Source organism: Mytilus trossulus, chromosome 10 (assembly GCF_036588685.1).
Source record: "Mytilus trossulus isolate FHL-02 chromosome 10, PNRI_Mtr1.1.1.hap1, whole genome shotgun sequence".
Classification (NCBI taxonomy): Eukaryota; Metazoa; Mollusca; class Bivalvia; order Mytilida; family Mytilidae; genus Mytilus; species Mytilus trossulus.
The window spans coordinates 68212259-68229410 of NC_086382.1; the positions used below are offsets into that span (position 1 = coordinate 68212259).

The following is a 17152-nucleotide window of genomic DNA, read 5'->3' on the forward strand; positions in this document are numbered from 1 at the left end:
GGCAGGATGCTCTGGTCTATATTTGTCTGGTATGATCTTTAATTTTAGTTCATTTATATGTTTCGGAGTTAAATATGACGTCCATTATCACTGAACTAGTACACACTTGTGTTTATAGGCCAGCTGAACAACCCCTCCGGGTGCGGAATTTTCTCTCTATGTTGAAGACGCACTGGTGGCCTTTGTCTGTTTTTCCTCTTTGGTCAAAGGAGTCATAAGTCGAATTGAGTCAGAGAAAGGACGAAACACCATGAAAACACCAACATTTGCCTGTAAAAAAAAACTACACAAAAAAGTAAACCCCGGGCTACACGACCCCACTATTCAGGCTTGTACTCTGGTTTGGTAATCTGACCTTGTGTGGAACCTGTCGTGGTCCTGGTGGTACATACGATGTATGTGATAGATATAGGAAGATGTGGGAGGTCTAATTCTGTGATTTTTCAAAGAATACTTGCAGTGGTTAAACACTATTACACATTGGTATAGAAATCATACCATCTTGTGCAACCAATTGCTACCTCTGAAAATATATTAAACAATAGTTTGCTTTTATTACTTGGGAATTGGATGGAGAGTTGTCTCATTTGCACTCATACCACATCTCCTTATATTAAGTTAAAAAAACAATTTCTGCTTAATGTTGTTTGTTACTACGCTTTCAAGACACGGCTTTGTTTTATTTGTTTGTGTTTTTGGTTTGACCTTGATACTCTGCCCTCAACACTATGGCTACCACATGTGGAGCAGATTCGTCATAACCTACTGGAGCACCTGAGATCAGTACATGTTGTTTGTCTTTTTTGTCTTTTTATTTGTTCTCAAGTTTCAATGGCGTTGTTATGCAAATAAAAAAGAATATGTGGTATGATTGCCAATAAGACAACTCTTCACAGGAGACCAAACGACACAGAAATTAACAACTGTAGGTCATCGTAGGGCCAGTTTTATAATCAGTTTTTTTTCGACTTACAAGTTTGAATGTCCTTTTGGTATGTTTCGTCTCTTTAACAACACTGTATAAATGTAACCTTCTTTGTAATATTTTGTTCATACGGCGACCATTATTTGCTACAATCATGTCATTTTGTCTCTGAAAGATAATTGTCTCATTATTAATCATTCCGCACCTGCTTAGTTATATTAATAGATTTTTTTCTGAAATCTGTTTTATCCAATTCAGTGAGACAATGACTTTTTTGTTGATTTTTTATACGCAAATTTATTTGTAAATACGCACTGGAAAAGGGCAGTCGCTTATCACAAAAACAACACATTGCATAAAGTGTGACAATATTTTTTCGGTGAACGATGTCATTGATTCGGCTAAATCAATAAAAAGTTAAACATCTTTGAATTTTAAAGACTAGAAAGCCATATTTTAGACAACTTGTATTCTCGTTATCAAAGTCGTTTTGGTAAGTGGGAGTATGTCATATCGTTTAAAAGTAAATCCTTCCATTCAACTGTTACAGATTAAACTGAAATAGAAAATAATACATGTATTACTGAGTGCTACGTTGTTTATCTTCAGTCTGGAATAAGAAAATCATTTTTTTGAATATATACGAAATAAAAATATGTTGAATGTGATTCATTCAAATAAATATATAACGTCGGTTATCTTGAAAATGTATTACATTTAAGATACATACTACTTTAACATATGTACCCGTGTACGACGAATATCATACTACAGCTTACTTGACATTATGTGACGTTTTTTGAACGATTAATGTTGAAGATATTTCGACGTACCAAATATTATATCCTGGTATTTGTCATGAGATTTTACAACCACCGGGTCAATGGCACTCCTGGTAAGCGTTCCGTTCGAGATAGTACCACTAACTAAGTAGTTAACAAGTCTGCAGTGGTTATAGACATCCCAAACGTCCTCTGTCATAATTATGTTCAGTAATGTCTGATAATTGTTTGTTTTCTTACCATGATAATAACAGTATATGTAAATATAGTTAAGCAATGGATAATTGTACCAAGACTTTAAAACAAATCTAGATTAAACTAAAAATTAACTACTTGTGACCAACAATATCAATTATGGTCTTAGTTTTAATAAATATCTTTTAGGATTTTCCGTGATGTAAATCAACATCATCCGTCTTTGATTATAATTATATATTCACAAACAACATCAGAACAATTGTTAAAAAAAAACAATTTAGTTTCTGTGTTGTTAAACTAATACAAAATAAAGTGCAACCGTTCACCTCTTTCGCAAATAAATGCATGTTCTTCATTGCATGCAGTATCCCGCCAAAGAGAACCAAAAGCCAAATACATCAACATACACTGTTCACTGCCCGGATTACCATTAGCTGTGTCCCAATCAGAATCAGTGGTTGATATCGGGGTATTTGTAGAACTCCACTCCCAAACTCCATCAGTGTTCATATCATCACCTCCCAACCATACCCCTATAGGTAAATAATTCGATAAGAATTTCAAAAGAAATCATATTAAAACCTCAAAGCCAAACTCCTATAGGCAAAAATCGGCAAGTATTTCAAAGGAGAGCATAGAATAGAATAGAATAGAATATTTTTATTTACCAAATTAGGGCCCCAGAAGGGCATATTATATATCATAAGCAATTCCGTTACGATGAGACTTTCAAAACAGACCCGGAATAATCTATAAAATGTGATTAAATACATAACAAGCATTATAATATAATGCATCTTCTTCTTCCGTTAACACCCATATACCACAACCACTGATAATAATCATACTAATAAATAACAACAAATAGTAAAGTGCAATACCACACGACAGAGCCGAGGGCTGGTTTAATAACAACCATTAAATGATATTTATTGTATACAAATTTCGAATCAGTACGAAAAGTCATCATTTATATAGATATATATACAACTCGTCTAAACATCAACCAAATTAGATCTGTAAATTTGCTTCCGCAAATTCTTGTTCTTCCCTCGCCGGGATACGAACCTATGCTACTGAAATATCGTGACACCAAATCGCCTGCACTCTAGCCTTCCCGCTAGATTATATATATATATATATATGTATTAGTATTTCAATACATACAAACATTTGTAAACAATCGATCTCTTAATGCATGATACAAACTAATATCAAATAGCATGGATGTAAAAATTAACGTGACCTATCGAGTAGACCCTGTCGTGCCGAATGATTTAACCGCCAAATCACACAAACCACTTAACCTAAACGCCACCTATATGGGCAGACAATTCAGAAGAAAATAATTTCATTCTAATTCATAAAATCAACCGACTGAAATTATATTTATATGGGCGACATGACATGGCTCGAATTGGGTTATCTCTCCTTAAACAGAACACAATTTAAACTTTATTGTATTATTTTTTCTGTCTCTGAAGAAATATCATAATAATGTGGTGTGCACTGAATAACGCGCGTAGTATGGAAGCCAAAATAAGAAGACGTGTTACATCCAAAATTAAATTAAATATTACAAAACTGGACTACACACCATTATCAACGACGCCGTATCTGCTGTTGACCTCCGCTTTCAATAGATTCACTTCTTGCATCGTTTCTGGTTCTGCTAATTTTGCACCACGTTCGTTGCAGTAAGCCTAAATATGAAGACAAGTATAAAAAACAAACAACAAACCACACACATATATTACTCTACGACAGATATTGGAACACCAGTGAAGGTAATGCATGACAGAAAACACATTTTATATTCATAACTATTTAAATATCAGCACACTAATGTTCAATCTGCAAATTTGCGGAAGCAAATTTTGTTCTTTCATCACCTGGATACATTACATTATGTAAACTTTACGGGGTGTATCTCTGTACCAATTAATGTTATTTGGTTTCTTGATAAATAAGTATAGATTATAACATGCCCTTTTCCATATTGGCGCTGGTATCATTCTGAGACTCCGATATAGGCCCGATGTTTTATCCGAGTGACGCTATGGGTCGAGGGCTGATACCGAGCCAATATGGAAAAGACAGGTTATACAATGTAATATATTTATCACATATCTAAGTTCTACTTAATGCTGATGTTCTGGCACTGTCTGATCTTTGGTACGTAAGGTAATCAAGAATCTCTCTCCACTGCGATGAAACGAGTGCCCCCATTGTCCGCCATTGTCGTTTAGGACGCAATGACGTCATGTCATTTGGAATCCGGGCACTATTACCAATTTTTAACATCTTTTTTGCCCCCGGTAGCAATATATATGAAGAGGACAATTTTGAGTTTATTTTTACTCGTCAGTAGAATCTAAACGATGGCGTATCGCCTTTAATATTGATTCACTTATAGGGTCTTTGCATCGGAACTAAACACGTTAATCGATGCCACTGCTGGTGGACGTTTCGTCCCCGGCGGTATCACCAGCCCAGTAGTCAACACTTCGTTTACAAAACTTTCCTTTTTTTGAAAAACTAAGGATTTTCTTATTACCAGGCAGATGACATTAGCCGTATTTGGCACAACCTTTTGGAATTTTGGATCCTCAATGCTCTTCAACTTTGCACTTGTTTGGCTTTATAAGTATTTTGATATGAGCGTCACTGATGAGTTTCATGTAGACGAAACGCGCGTCTGGCGTACAAATTATAATTCTGGTACCTTTGATAACTATTATTTAAAAACTAGTTGTTGGCATTGTAAGGGTTATTATAATATATGTTATGACTGTATGATACTAAACCCCTAACGGGAGGGATTGTGCCTGATATTCATATGACGAAGACATAATCTGTCAATCAGTTTAATTGAAGTCTGGAGATGGCATGTCAGTCAACTGCTAGAAGTCTTTTGTTATTAATGTGTTATTGTCATTTTGTTTATTTTCTCTTGTTACATCTTCTGACATCAGACTCGGACTTCACTTAAACTGAATTTTAATGTGCGTATTGTTATGCGTTTACTTTTCTACATTGCATAAGGATATAGGGGAGGGTTGAGATCTCATAAAAATGTTTAACCCCGCCAAATATTTGCGCTTCTTCCAAGTCAGGAGCCTCTGGCCTTTTGTTAGTTTTGTATTATTTTTAATTTTAGTTTCTTGTGTATAATTTGGAGTTAAGTATGGAGTTTATTATCACTGATCTATAGATATAGGAAGATGTGGTGTGAGTGCCAAGTACATATATATTTATATGTTTAGGAGCCAGCTGAAGGACGCCTCCGGGTGCGGGAATTTCTGCTGTTGTCTGTTCTATGGCCGGGTTATTGTTGCTTTGACACATTCTCCATTTTCATTCTCAATTTTATTGTAACACAGTACATGAATGATATATTAGGCATAACGATGGAATTAATTGTAGATTGGCTAAATATTTAACAAACAAATATATTATGTCTTGTATTTTACATAAGACACAAGATATGAACTTGTAACACCGGGAGGCTATCTTATAGATGTTTCGGGACCAATATATGAGATACGAATAAGCCAAAGCCGGAGGTCCGAATATAAAATGAAGCCGTACTATAAATGAGTAGTCTGTAGTTTTAAACTAAAAGACAATACCTCTGCCTTATTTTGTTAGAAAATCAGAAACCAGTTCGTGTGCTACTGGTGGCATATCATAACGGGGTCACCCAATACCAATTTCATTTCTTTTAAATATCAAATATCGTTTCTAACAACAAATTTGTAAAGGTAGGTTTGTTTCTGCTTTTACAGCCAAGCCACTCCCACCAAAACCAAACCTTGACAAAAATTACATGGTCTGTCCGTTCTGAGCATGTTCAAAACTTTAAACGGACGTCCAAGGGATGTAATATCCATTGAACGTCCGGTAGGCGTCCGTTTTGTACGGTACTCGTCCTTTTTGTTTCCGTTTTGTATCCGTTACGTGTCCGTTATACAGCCGTTGGAGGTCTGGCAAATAAATTCACCAACGGACGTCTACCGGAAGTGCAACGGATAAAACGGATGTTGAACGAATGTGAACCGGACTTCTACAGGACGTATAACGGATAAAATGGATGATGAAATGATCTGAAACGGATAAATGCCAATTAAAAATTTTGCATCAGAAAACCCATTATTTTTTGGTATGTCAGATTTCTTAGGGTTCATGAATTTTAATTATTAATAATCGATCTTGGAGTCAGGCCACATCCTTGCAATCAAGCAGCTCTTATTCACGACAGACACGGCTCTTTAGCGGCATTTTGAAGAACAAACGGATACAAAATTTGCGTACGGACAACTTTTATTTTCATCCGTTAGGCGTCCGTTCGTTCTATCTGGTAAGGTGTGACCGAGGCTTTAGAAATGGTAAACGATGACAAAAAGTCATTGAAATGTTAAAAGTTCCTTAATTTTTAATACAGAATCCACTTTCCTCCACGAAACCTCTTTCAACATTATTAACATCGATTGTATCAGCAATCAAAGCCGGGCTCCGAAGTTATTGTGAACCTATTCTAGAGGTGGCGTGAATCAGAAAAGGATACTTAAAAAATCCAAAGTTATTCTAGAGTACACACAATCGAAGATTCTTTACACAAGTTTTCCCCATTCCAAGGTAAAGACAAATTGAAAGAGTTGGTATTGCTTTGTTTCATAAAAAAGAATGGCCAACGTAGACACAAGCATCTTGTCTTAGGAAGGGATAGATCCTACTTTATAAAAAATCACTCTGATTCGAAATCCTCTGAAACTGACATCATCAAGATGCTTGATTTCGCGATTTCTTTACCGCAAACCCGGTAAGAAGTATAATTTGATAGGTAACATTCGTGTAAAGGGAACGGGATTGTAATTACGACATGAGTAATATATCCGCTATCATTTGTGAAATAGAAATCCAATAATGATCAACCAACTCATGATGGCCTCCGTAAAATCAACGAATGGATGATTTCAACTTCACCATTTGGAACTTTGGTTTAATAGATCCCTTGTGACCAACAATCATCTATCAAGGAAATTCTGATAGTTTATACAAGTCCGGGAATATCTGATCAATTGTGAAATAAATACTCCGTATGTAGGCGATACTGGAATGTTGCTACGTATAAATGGAACGTTCACACTTGGGAAGCTGAAATCGTATCTTTTGTCGTAAAGTTTTGTTTCATCCGACCCTCATTGTCAATTTCTTTAAGTCAAGTTATGAGACAGACTGTATCTGTAGTATCATTTTCTCTAGTTCGATTGGATTGATGCGTTTAACATACTAGTAGTCACCAAGTGTTGAATTAGTTAGTGATAGAACATCGGCTAGAAATTGACATAGAGTGTCGTTTGAAAGCAAGTTTGTTTTATGAATATTTTGTATGTTATAGATCTCACCTGTGCATCATTCCAGGTTAGGATGTTGGTGAGCTCACTGAAGAAATAACACGAATCTTCGAGTACAACCCAATCAGATGGACAAACGTCTTAAAAAAATTAATGAAAAAAAATGGTTATGGAAACGTTTGATTGATAAACATAAATTAATAAGATAGTACAACTTGATTGTCTTTTGACTTAAATCTAGACCAGGTTAGCTCGGAGCAGTTAATGCTAACATCTCAACTGTCGTGATATTTCTGTTAGAAGACGGAATGTCGACATGAACTCTGTGTAACCTTTTGAGTGAATGAACTCTTAATCTTTATTAAAATGGTGTTTTTGATGTATGCCAAAATATGGAAATGGTAAATTAACTACAAACAACTGCAGGATGACACGTTAATAACCCTAGTTTTTGGTTGGGTTCGTGTTGTTTATTCTTTAGTTTTCTATGTTGTGTCATGTGTGCTATTGTTTTTCTGTTTGTATTTTTCATTTTTAGCCATGGCGTTGTCAGTTTGTTTTAGATTTATGAGTTTGACTGTCCCTTTGGTATCTTTCGTCCCTCTTCTTTAATAATGCTAAGTTTTGCTTTGTTTTTTTTTTAATTTGTGTGTAATGACTATTTTTCAGAAATTGATACACCAGATCCTTCCGTGTCTAAATTTAACCATCAGATATATTTGATTGCATTGATTGTATTTTTATAGTCGATGAAATATTAACAAGTACAATTCTAAGAAACAATGAAAAGGGTACAAAGTATGTCTTAATATGAGTAAAAAAACCCAAATTTACCAATAAATATGGTAAAGGTAAAGGTAACTGAAACATTTTTAACTTTTAACATTACATATCAATAACACGGGTTCTAGTTCGTTCAAAGCATTTAATATGTTAACGAAAAGTATAGCATTAATGTATTTAAGGTTGTGCTGATGAACATAAAGGACGTGTTTTGAAGCATGCTTACTTTGGTCCATGACACTATTGATCAATAGCACACTGGTCGTCGCAATCATAGGAACCATCATTGGCGCGATTGCCGGGGACATCATCATCATCGCCGTCATCATCGCCGTCATTGTCGCTAATGTCTGTGAAGCAGTCTCATTTGATGACTTTATGTTTGTAATGATATTAGAGGCAATGACCGCCGTCAGTAGAAAAGATAATTCATCAACATTTTCTGAAGAACATAAAAGTACAATATAGTGGAATACCATTCATTTAACTGTTAACAAACAGTCAAATGAAGAAACATATACTCTAATATCAAGCTACAGTCAAGTGGAATAACATACATATCAAGCTATAAACGTACAGTCAAATGGAATAACATATATTATCACATACTTTGTACTGATATGTACGTTTTTGCATGGATAATAATAGCCGGAAGTCAAGGATGGTTATCAACCCTCGGGCCGATATCGATATCAGCCCTCGAAATCCATATCAAGCCCCCGAGTTTAACTTCCGGTAACCTGTCAATCTAAGGCTACTTTTAAACAAGTTGAACATAATGAAAAGAAATTTAGAAAGTTACAAATGTGCTGTAGAAGAATTTGTAATGTAACACTTAAAAGTCGTTTAATATTTGCAATTCTTAGAATTAATATATTTATTGTTAATTTATTTCAGAAACTTTTCACAAAACGTTGTTAACCTACTGTGATAAGAACTTTTTTTTAACTCAACAGCACAGTGATACATTTATTTTTTGTTTTCGTTAAAAATCTTTTTGATTTTTTATAAACATAATTTGGTGTAAGCTATTGGTTTTCTCCTGCTTGAAAATATGTGATAAATAGATTATAACATGTCATTTTCCATATGGTCCATGGTATCAGCCCACGAGGCCCGAGGGATGATATTGGTCGAGGGTGATACGGCATGTGATACGGATTTTGCCATGTATTATACGCTTTATCATATATTTTCAACAGAAGATTATTATATTATATGAACTGTTTTCTGATCCATAGCACTGGGTTACCTTTAGTGATCTTTAGTTCTACTTTTGTCTTGTTTCAAAGGCCTCTAAAGAACTGCTCAATTACTTACCCGAAGCACCTTACCTAAGGTGCTAGGTTGCCATGTGTTGCTAAGGGGGGGGGCGGGCTTATCAGTAGAAAGTGGATAGGTGTATTTGCGTGCTGTTGTTTAAAAAAAAAATATTTTGTTTATTATTGTATTTATTTGTGTGTTTTGTACTTTTGATACTTTTAGTGTGCCAAAAATATGAAAAAATGACGTTCGCGACGTCACATACAAAAGAAAACTTGACGTTCGTGACGTCACATACCAAACAATGACGTCATTCAAGAAATTGACCTATTGAGGAAAATTTTTCTGAGGCAAAAAAAATAAAACTGACTATGTAAAAAAAAAAAAAAAAAAAAAAGAAAAAAAGTAGGGGTGTGATTAAGGGTAGGGGTGCTAAAAAGGGTATGCGATAAAGGGTAGGGGGTGTGATAAAGGGTACGAGATAAAGGGTGCTCATCAAAGTTGCGCGATATGGATTAAACAGCAGACTATTTATCACATATGCAAAACTACTGTATTTACTACTAAACATATGATAAAGTGAAATAACATATATTAAACTGTAAAGGTAAAATGAAATAACATATTTTTAACCATAATTCTAACATGACGTCCTACAAATGCTTTGAGTACACACCCGTGGTAAAATATGAATATATTGCATTGGCTGTTCCGATCGTACTTCCACGTAATAATTTAAGCATTTTACGGGAAAATGCACGCATCTGATACCGAAAATCATCACAACAAGGAAACGTAAACAAACGATGCTAAAATGTGGTGTAAGCCCATTTTTTTTTTTATACATAGAAGACTTATAAGTAAATTATCATTAAAATTCATCTTAATCTTTCTGAATACGTTATTGTAAATAGTTTGAACATGTCACTAATTCTGTTTGCTCCGTTCTTTTACGCAAATTTACAAGTGCGTTAATTTATGGGAACGGCAAGTATTTGCCTCCACCTATAGAGCGCTTCGATCCAAAAGAATTGCCGTATTTGTCCTTTTAGAATCGAAATAATTCATGGGGGCTTGAATATATGTAGATTTTACCACGGGTTGTCCCTTTATGCCGATATTTTACCCCTCGCTATCGCTCAGGGTAAAATATTAATCTCAAAGGGCCAACCCGTGGTGAAATCAAGATATATTCAAGCTCCAATGAATTATTTCTTAAACATACAGTCAAATGGAATACCATATATTAAACCATAAACGTACAGTCAAATGGAATAACATATATTAAACCATAAACGTACAGTCAAGTGGAATAACATATATTAAACTGTAAAGGTAAAATGAAATAACATATATTTAACCATAAACATACAGTCAAATGGAATAACATATATTTAACCATAAACATGCAGTCAAATGTAATAACACATATTTAACAATAAACGTACAGTCAAGTGGAATAACATATATTTAACCATAAACATACAGTCAAATGGAATAACATATATTAAACTATAAACGTACAGTCAAGTGGAACAACACACATTTGACTTTTAAATTAAACGTACATGGAAAAGAAATACGTACACTATACTATGAACGTACAGTCAAATAGAATAACATTTCGTTCATCCTGTTAAAGTGCGTCTGGCGTACAGAAAATGGATAAGTTTATTTCCATTTACTTTTATATCTTCGAGGTAACAATAAATAAGATAGAAACAAAACTTCCTTTTTTTGTCGAATCGATTTTTTTGTTGACTTTGTCCTTTTTCTGAATGTCATGAAAACCCGTCTAAATATCACCGGATAATTTATCGTTATAAAAGAAAAGAGGGACGAAAGATACCAAAGGGACAGTCAAACTCATAAATCTAAAACAAACTGACAACGCCATGGCTAAAAATGAAAAATACAAACAGAAAAACAATAGTACACATGACACAACATAGAAAACTAAAGAATAAACAACACGAACCCCACCAAAAACTAGAGGTGATCTCAGGGGCTCCGGAAGGGTAAGCAGATCCTGCTCCACATGTGGCACCCGTCGTGTAAGATGTTCGTGATTGCCCACTTAATTAGTAAGGAAACGGAAATACCTATAAAATTAATGTGTTAGGTTAAGACGAATACATTGTCTATTAAGGTTTATTTTCTAACACGCATAATTTTACCTAAGGAGAAGTTAGATGATGGTATTTCACGTGTTGATGGTACCACTAGAGCTTCACAAACACACAGAATAATCATTAGTTGACATATTTTCATTTTACCCTGGAAAACAAAAACAAAAGACATTTAAACAAATAAAAAGGCAAAAAAGGCAAACGACGTCGTTAAAAACAAGATACAAATTGTAAACCATTTACATGTACTTACTTCTCTTTGCAGATTTTGATTGTTCTCCCCTTTTATATATCTTTTGATCAAATGACCGTAGCTTGAACTAAAAGCCATTTGCTCGTATTTTATTTTACAGTTCTATCAGTTAGTTTAGTTTCAATCATACACAGATATTTGTTCCTGTATAATCCATACAACATATGTTCATTGTGGTTATGTAGTTTGAATATGGTGTCGACTATGATATCATTTGTTTGTGTGTTTCTCTGAGTTGCGTGTGTTTGTGTTCCATTTCTGTCGCATAGTGTTGTCATTACAGCGATTTTCATTTAACACTGTCATAACGCGGGAGGTTTGGCAAGCAATAACACCCACAATTTATTTTTAAAATGTTTTGTACCAAGTCAGAAATATGGCATTTGTTATCAAACAGTTCGTGTCTATGTAAGTTAGAGGTTTTATTTGTTCACTTCAGAGTGTTCCCTTTGTTTGTTTGTTTTCCCTTTTATAGTTAGTGTGGATCCCTCGATTTTATAATGTAACCAGAATTTGTTTTTCTCTAAATGTATTTATGATCTATGAGCACCAGAATACTGCTGTATTTCACAATAAAGTATCCTGCTCAGCTCAATAAAACAACAATTTCCAATACTATGTTTTAAACGATTCACCAATCGTTTGCTTGGTAAAAAAGATAATTTTTGAACATGATGACATAAATCGTTTGTTAAATTTTCTTGGTTTTCAAACAACTAAATTTGTGTATAAAAAATGAAATGTGACTTTACCGTAGTGTTGTCTTACCACCATGCAGTTGGTTGTATTGATATCCTTCGTGTGATTATAAATATACATTTTTAATCTAATAAAATATAAATCTAGCTCGAGGTAATACATCTGTCATTCCTGGTTTAACATATATATATATGATAGGAAAGTAAAATCATTTTACGATGTTACCTAGTAATAGAAAAAGAAATCAACACGTGCCGTTTTGCACTTAGTATATTAAGGTGGTACCCAACACCTTGACTTACTTTGATTTGGCTCGTTTAATTTTCATAAAATTTTGAAAAATATTTTCTTTGACCATTTCAAAAAATTATATATAAAAATTTCAAAAAACTTCAACCTATAACTTTCTCGAAAAAAAATGGTTGGATATAAAGCAGTTTGACAAACACTAATTTTGATCACTTAGAAGCTTAACAATACAATGTGGTTAAAACGTTTAGCTGGTATTACAAAGTTATCTCCCTGTAGTGTTAGGTACCACATTAAGGCGTTTGAGTTTCTTGATTTTGCTTTGGGTCACAATGTTATGGTAAAGAATAATATATAGACTCTTGATGTATGTGCAGCATATAATATCCAATAACTAGGTTTGATTCTTTGTATGTAATAGGAATACCTTGCCTTTCGGCTGTACATTGATTTGCAGGTGGTTAATTGTGTAATCATAGTTTCATCGTGAGTATGATTATTTTATGTTTGTTTAAAAATAGAGCATAAAGTTTGAATTAGCAATGCATATGAGTGTTCTGTTTTAATGGTCCACTGGAATTAAATGTTTATATATGACACTTAGGGTACATTGCATACCATTGATTTATTTTGCCACTTATAAAGGCTTATGATTTCAAGATTTTAAAAATTGAAAATGTTATTCTTTACAACTGTCCATTCTCACCATATGTCCAAAATCAATTTGATCGTATTCACGAACCTATCCCTTTTCTTCTTTATGTCTAAAACGGATTTTAATCGCATTAAGTAACATGATGCGCGTTTATTCAAGTGAAGACAATACATTCCCTTTCAGAGCACACATCTATTTACTTAATGTTTAGTTGTTTTTGGGATGCTACAATTTAACTGATTCTAAAGTGATGTACACCACGTAGCTTAAGTCCTGATGAACAATTACCAAAAATAATTAACATTTTGAAAAAAAACGTATCACTAAAACTTCGAACTGGAAACTAAATTAAAATCCATAATTAACGGAAAAAAACACCGGAAAATTCGAACGTCGGACTATCAAACATCGGAACGAATGGGAAAAGTCTGTCATTTTTCTGACTTGGTGTAGAATATGCCCCTATTTCAACAAATTATATTACTTTTTTGTTGCTGTTGATTTGTTGATTTGCATCTAGTGATTTTGTCGCATGGGGTAATACCCAATATTCTTTATTTCTCAAAATCAACCAAAAGATCAGTTGATTAAAGTTTTAACCGGATGCAAATTATGGTATATATTTCTTTTTCTCCTTTCTATTTTTCGAATATATAAAAAAACCCGTTGTTTTAAATAAATAAAAAAAAAACAACAACATAAGCTACTCCTAACTGAGTTTGACTACATACTTGTTTTGTCTGCGTGTGTTCCACATGTTCCCCGTATTGACTAGACAGTGTTTTATTTTAACTCTTGTCATTAACCTAAATGTTATCTTCCGAAATATGTCAACATAATTAAGAGATATCGACTATTTATGTGCACCTGTTGAGAAAATGACTGCCTATCATATATCACAAGAAATTCATTTATATGTTATATGTTATCTATTTTTATTAAGTAGCATACCCCTACTTTTTAACATTTTCAACCAAAGAGGGGCGAATAATACCAGAAGGACAGTCAAACTCATAGATCAATAATACACTGACAACGTCAACAATTATAAAATTGAGAATGAAAATGGGGGATGTGTCAAAGAAACAACAACCCGACCATAGAATAGACAACAGTAGAAGGTCACCAAAAGGTCTTCAATGCAGCGAGAAATTCACACAAGCGGAGACGTCCTTCAGTTGGCCCATAATAAAAAATATACTAATTCAGTGATAATGGACGTCAAACTAAACTCCAAATTAAACACAAGAAACTAAAATAAATAAGATACCAGACTAACAAAGGCCAGGGGCTCCTGACTTGGGATAGGCACAACAATGCGGCGGGTTAAACATGTCTCCAACTTCCCCTATACCTCTACGCGCATTAAAATTCAGTTCAAGGGTAGTCCTAGTCCGACGTCAGAAGATGTAACAAACAAAATGACAATAATACATAAATAACAACATAATGACTACTAGCAGTTAACTGACATGCCAGCTCCAGACCTCAATTCAACAGATTGAAAGTATATATCTTCATCATATGAATATCAGGCACAATCCCTCCCATTAGGGGTTTAGTATCGTACCATCATAACATATATGAGAAGACCATAACACATATAGATATTGGAAGATGTGGTGTGAGTGCCAATGAGACAACTCTCCATCCGAATAACAATTTAAAAAAAAGTAAACCATTATAGGTCAATGTACGGCCTTCAACACGGAGCCTTGGCTCGCACCGAACAACAAGCTATAAAGGACCCCAAGCATACTAGTGTAAAACCATTCAAACGGGAAAACCAACGGTCTAATCTATATACAAGAACGAGAAACGAGAAACACGTATAAATTAAATAAACAAACGACGACTACTGTATATCAGATATGTCTGTTTGTTTTGTTCGCACATTATGTTTTAATATGATGGAGTTTTATGCGACTTTCATACGAGTGAGAGGTTTAGAATGATATCAAACCAGGTTAAATCTACCATTTTTTTATATTAGAAAATACCTATAACTAAGTCAAGAATATGACAGTTGTTTCCCAATCATTATATGTGAATTGGCTTTTGATATTGCCATTTGATATAAACGTTTGGATTTGGATTTTCCTTGGAGTTTTATTTTTTGAAGAATTTATTTTTTTATGCATTTCAGCATTTATTAGACCCAAAGGTCTCTACTGATAAGATTATCTTAACACATATGGTCCCTTCTTTAACTTTATTTTGTATACGTTTGATATAACTGCGGTTTGATTTCATATTAAATCTCGATCTTTAGGTTATTTGATTGTTGTTTTCATTACTTATTACTTATGTTTTAGTATATCAATGAACATTTACAAATTATATAAATGTTGGATCGGTTTTTAAGAATTATTCTTTATGATTTCATACCTATGTGTAAATTGATTTTGATATTAGTTTGCGAATTTTGGACCGCTGTTTTTTTATTTTTGAATTAGAAACAATTACCAATTCTGAATGTGGATGTAACAAATTATACGATTGCGCCAATTAAAAGAAAAAAGAAAGGACTTCCTTTCCGATTTTATCCGTGGAATGTACATTCAATGAACTTGTTTTTTTTTTTATTGAATAAAGCTATATACTGTATCCTTCTGCACCATTAAATCTTGATATCATTTGAGTGTCAAACTATATATAACATTTCTCTAATTCGTCGTCAATTTATCCCTATCTGCACCCATTGTATAAGAAAATTAATCAACGTGTGTTCGTTTAATCTCAGATCTTTCATTTGTTAAAATCCTATAATGAAGTCAAATTTTCTTGCTTTCCTCTGACTATCCTATTGTGACGGCATAAAAAAGGCGACCATGTCTGATGACGTCACGAAGAAAGAACATATCTTTTTGCCTAACTATTTACACCACTGGGTCGATGCCTCTGCTGGTGGACGTTTCGTCCCCGAGGGCATCACCAGCCCAATAGTCAGCACTTCGGTATTGACATGAATATCAATTATATGGTCATTTTTGAAAATATCCTGTTTACTAAACTCTGAATTTTACAAAAACTAAGATTTTTTTTTACCCCAGGAATAGATAACATTAGCCGTATTTGGCACAACTTTTTGGAATTTTGGGTCCTCAATGCTCTTCAACTTTGTACTTGTTTGGCTTTTTAACTATTTTGATCTGAGCGTCAATGATGAGTCTTAACGAAACGCGCGTCTGGTGTATTGAGTTATAATTCTAGTACCTTTGATAACTATTTGCAGATCATTTGAAAAGAAGGAAAAATTTGCTTGCTTATTATTTGAAATTCATTAGAAAAACAGATTCCAACACGAAATCTCGTATAAAATGATAGTTATCCACTCCCGACAGTTTAATTTTAAATATTCAAGAAGCTCGACAAGCCTCGCGTTTAAAACTAGAAAAGTTTACTATCTCGAGTGGATACATATCGTAATACACTCGATGCGGTGGTAGAATCTATAGAATCATTTAATTCTGAACATGCTTAAGATGTTGTGTATTCCACTCAAGTTAACAAACTTATGTGATTCTGTTCAGGCAACACTTATAAACCGATGGTAAATTCCCTTAAATCGATCAAAAACAAATCGAGATAACAAATACACACTAAGGCTAAAGAATGAAACAGTACGCGTCAACATGGTAAGAATATCTCTCCTGCTATGCACGCATCATCCCTAATACATATCCACACTCAGACAAATGTTACAATCGAAAACAAGACATAATCTTTTACCTTACAGATTATACGATTGCTCAGTACCACAGATCGCACAACATGTCAGCCTTGAGTTGAGACACATATAAGTGTATCGGACAACCAATTCGTGATGGTGACTATATATTCATTAAGTGTTGATTTC

General features: G+C 33.9%; 1 protein-coding gene across 1 annotated transcript; it reads right to left on the reverse strand.

Annotated features, from left to right (window-relative positions):
• Positions 1–1374: 1374 nt before the first annotated feature.
• Positions 1375–11580, reverse strand: LOC134686534 (type-2 ice-structuring protein-like). The gene is made up of 6 exons (XM_063546200.1): positions 11486–11580; positions 8272–8487; positions 7314–7402; positions 3503–3608; positions 2232–2438; positions 1375–1481 (listed from the first exon to the last, which is right to left on the reverse strand). The coding sequence occupies exons 1-6, from the start codon at positions 11577–11579 to the stop codon at positions 1477–1479; spliced, it is 717 nt and encodes a 238-aa protein (XP_063402270.1). The 5' UTR covers position 11580; the 3' UTR covers positions 1375–1476.
• Positions 11581–17152: the final 5572 nt, after the last annotated feature.